The 1,984-nt window shown below is 40.5% G+C and overlaps 1 protein-coding gene across 2 annotated transcripts in view; it reads right to left on the reverse strand.

The window, feature by feature from the left end:
• Positions 1–1,984, reverse strand: part of mpp4b (MAGUK p55 scaffold protein 4b) — a 25,852-nt gene that overhangs the window by 8,529 nt on the left and 15,339 nt on the right. For both annotated transcript variants that reach the window (XM_013912289.1, XM_013912288.1), the window contains exons 8-10: positions 1,848–1,933; positions 1,667–1,741; positions 1,384–1,580 (exon numbers count right to left, since the gene is read on the reverse strand). In XM_013912289.1, the coding sequence (XP_013767743.1) occupies positions 1,384–1,580; positions 1,667–1,741; positions 1,848–1,933 (358 nt within the window). The remainder of the gene's footprint in view (positions 1–1,383; positions 1,581–1,666; positions 1,742–1,847; positions 1,934–1,984) is intronic.

Genomic DNA, 1,984 nt, shown 5'->3' on the forward strand with positions numbered 1-1,984 from the left:
TACTTTGCTTTAACCCAAACTAGGATCACAAATATTACTGCTAGCCAGCTAGCCTTAAGCATTAGCTGATAAGCTCCATCCATCCAGTCATCTGGATATGTCAAACAACAAAATCTAAATCAGATATTTAAAGCTTTAAACCCAGTGGAAGAGCATTTCATTATTATTTAAAGTCTCACTTTTATCACTTGTTCATGCAGACATGGCCATCCTTGAATAAGCCAAATATGAATTTCGTTTTTTCATGTAATCCTAACCTGATAAAGGACATGCTGTTGCACTTCTGAGGTTATACATTGTAGGACATAACAGAGAGTCATCTGGTCTTGTTGCATGATCAGTTTCAGCCAAGCTTCAGCTGTCAGACAGATGCCCTCACATTTGATTCTAGAATACTTTGATATACAGAGGAAGTCATGGTCAATCACTGCAATGTGCCCAGGACCACAATCTTACCAAGAGTTGACATCCCAGCAAAAAAACACATCACATAACTGAATACTCCAGACCGGCAAACTGCCAACATTTCTGCTTTCAAAGAGGTGCTCATACTTGGGGAAGATCAGTTAAAGCAATTGTATTTGATTATCAGCACCTGGGTGCTAATTACCCTCCTAATTATGGAAGCAGTAGACTGTACTTAGTTTTTCACACACAGCTTCTCTATTTTGGCTTGAATTTCTGTTAAACAAATAAACATACAGTGTAATATTTATGTCATATTTCATGCTTTATCTGAACTTGTATTTATCTCATTTTAAAGACCTGGTAAGCATCACAACATTTCGATCATGTCTGGACATATAATAGCAAGAAAAAGAGGTCAGTTTTACTAAATTAGAAAATCCTCAGGCCCGAAATGAGACAATGCAGCAGTCAATTCAAGAAAAACAAGCTGAAGAGGCCAGCGTTACCAAACAAGTAGCTCTTAAGGGCCAAAGTCAGAATATGTCAGAGGAAAAGCCCCAAAAGGAAAATGAAAAGAAAAATAAGCAGATATTATAGTATGTTAGTTGTATATAAATTTGTCCTCAGCTCCATTCTGCAACCCATCAACTGGTTGCGGCAGATGGCCGCTCCTCTCTGAGCCTAGATCTGCTGGAGGTTTCTTCCTTTTTAAAGGAAGTTTTTTGTCCCCACTGTTGCCAAGTGCTTGCTCACAGGTTTTCTTTCTTCTTCTTTTAATCAGTTCAGTTTAATTAATTTGTATCTCAATACTGTTAAATTGAATTGAACTGAATTAAAGATGACTTTTAGGAGATGGAATTGAATGAATCAGGGAATTTTAACACCTTACCCATAAAAATGACCAAACAGCAAAATGAAAGCCTATTACATGCAGTCCAAGATTGGAAGAACATGCTTAAAAGAACCATATCTGACCGTTTGAGGAGGTTGGTGGAGGGGATGAGGCCAGCACATGCTGTGCTGCTGGGTAGTTTCTTTGCCTGCCACCAGAGGGCATCTGTCTGGTCCACAATCTCCAGGATGTCGCCTCTTCTGAAGCTCATGCCGGCATCGGCGCAAGGGATGGCCGGGTCCTGCTGAGGGCTGTAGTCAGTCATGGCCCGTACGTATAGCTAGCAAAGAGAAACACACAAAATAGGGGTGAATATTTTTTATGTGAACAGAGGCAATAATAATGGAGCTGTGGTAAAAGACTCACCATGGTCTGGTTGTGGACCGGCCTTTCTGTGATGGGAATGACTTTAAACATAATGGTGCCATGCGACCGAGCTTGCTGATTGGTTGTAAGAAAACAAAATGGAGCATGAACAGAACCAATGTTGGATGCAAACAATACACAACAGCAAGAGCACATTTTATTTGATGAACAAATGACCCACCACAACTTGGATAACTTGCTCAGGCTCCATCCCGTCCACAGGAAAACCGTTCACCTCTATGATCCGGTCCCCTGCATGGAGTAGACCTATGTACACACAAACACAAACATGCATTACAGGGAGTGCAGAATTATTAG

The sequence above is a fragment of the Pundamilia nyererei genome, unplaced genomic scaffold, assembly GCF_000239375.1.
Source record: "Pundamilia nyererei isolate P.nyererei 1_Seehausen unplaced genomic scaffold, PunNye1.0 scaffold00085, whole genome shotgun sequence".
Lineage (NCBI taxonomy): Eukaryota > Metazoa > Chordata > Actinopteri > Cichliformes > Cichlidae > Pundamilia > Pundamilia nyererei.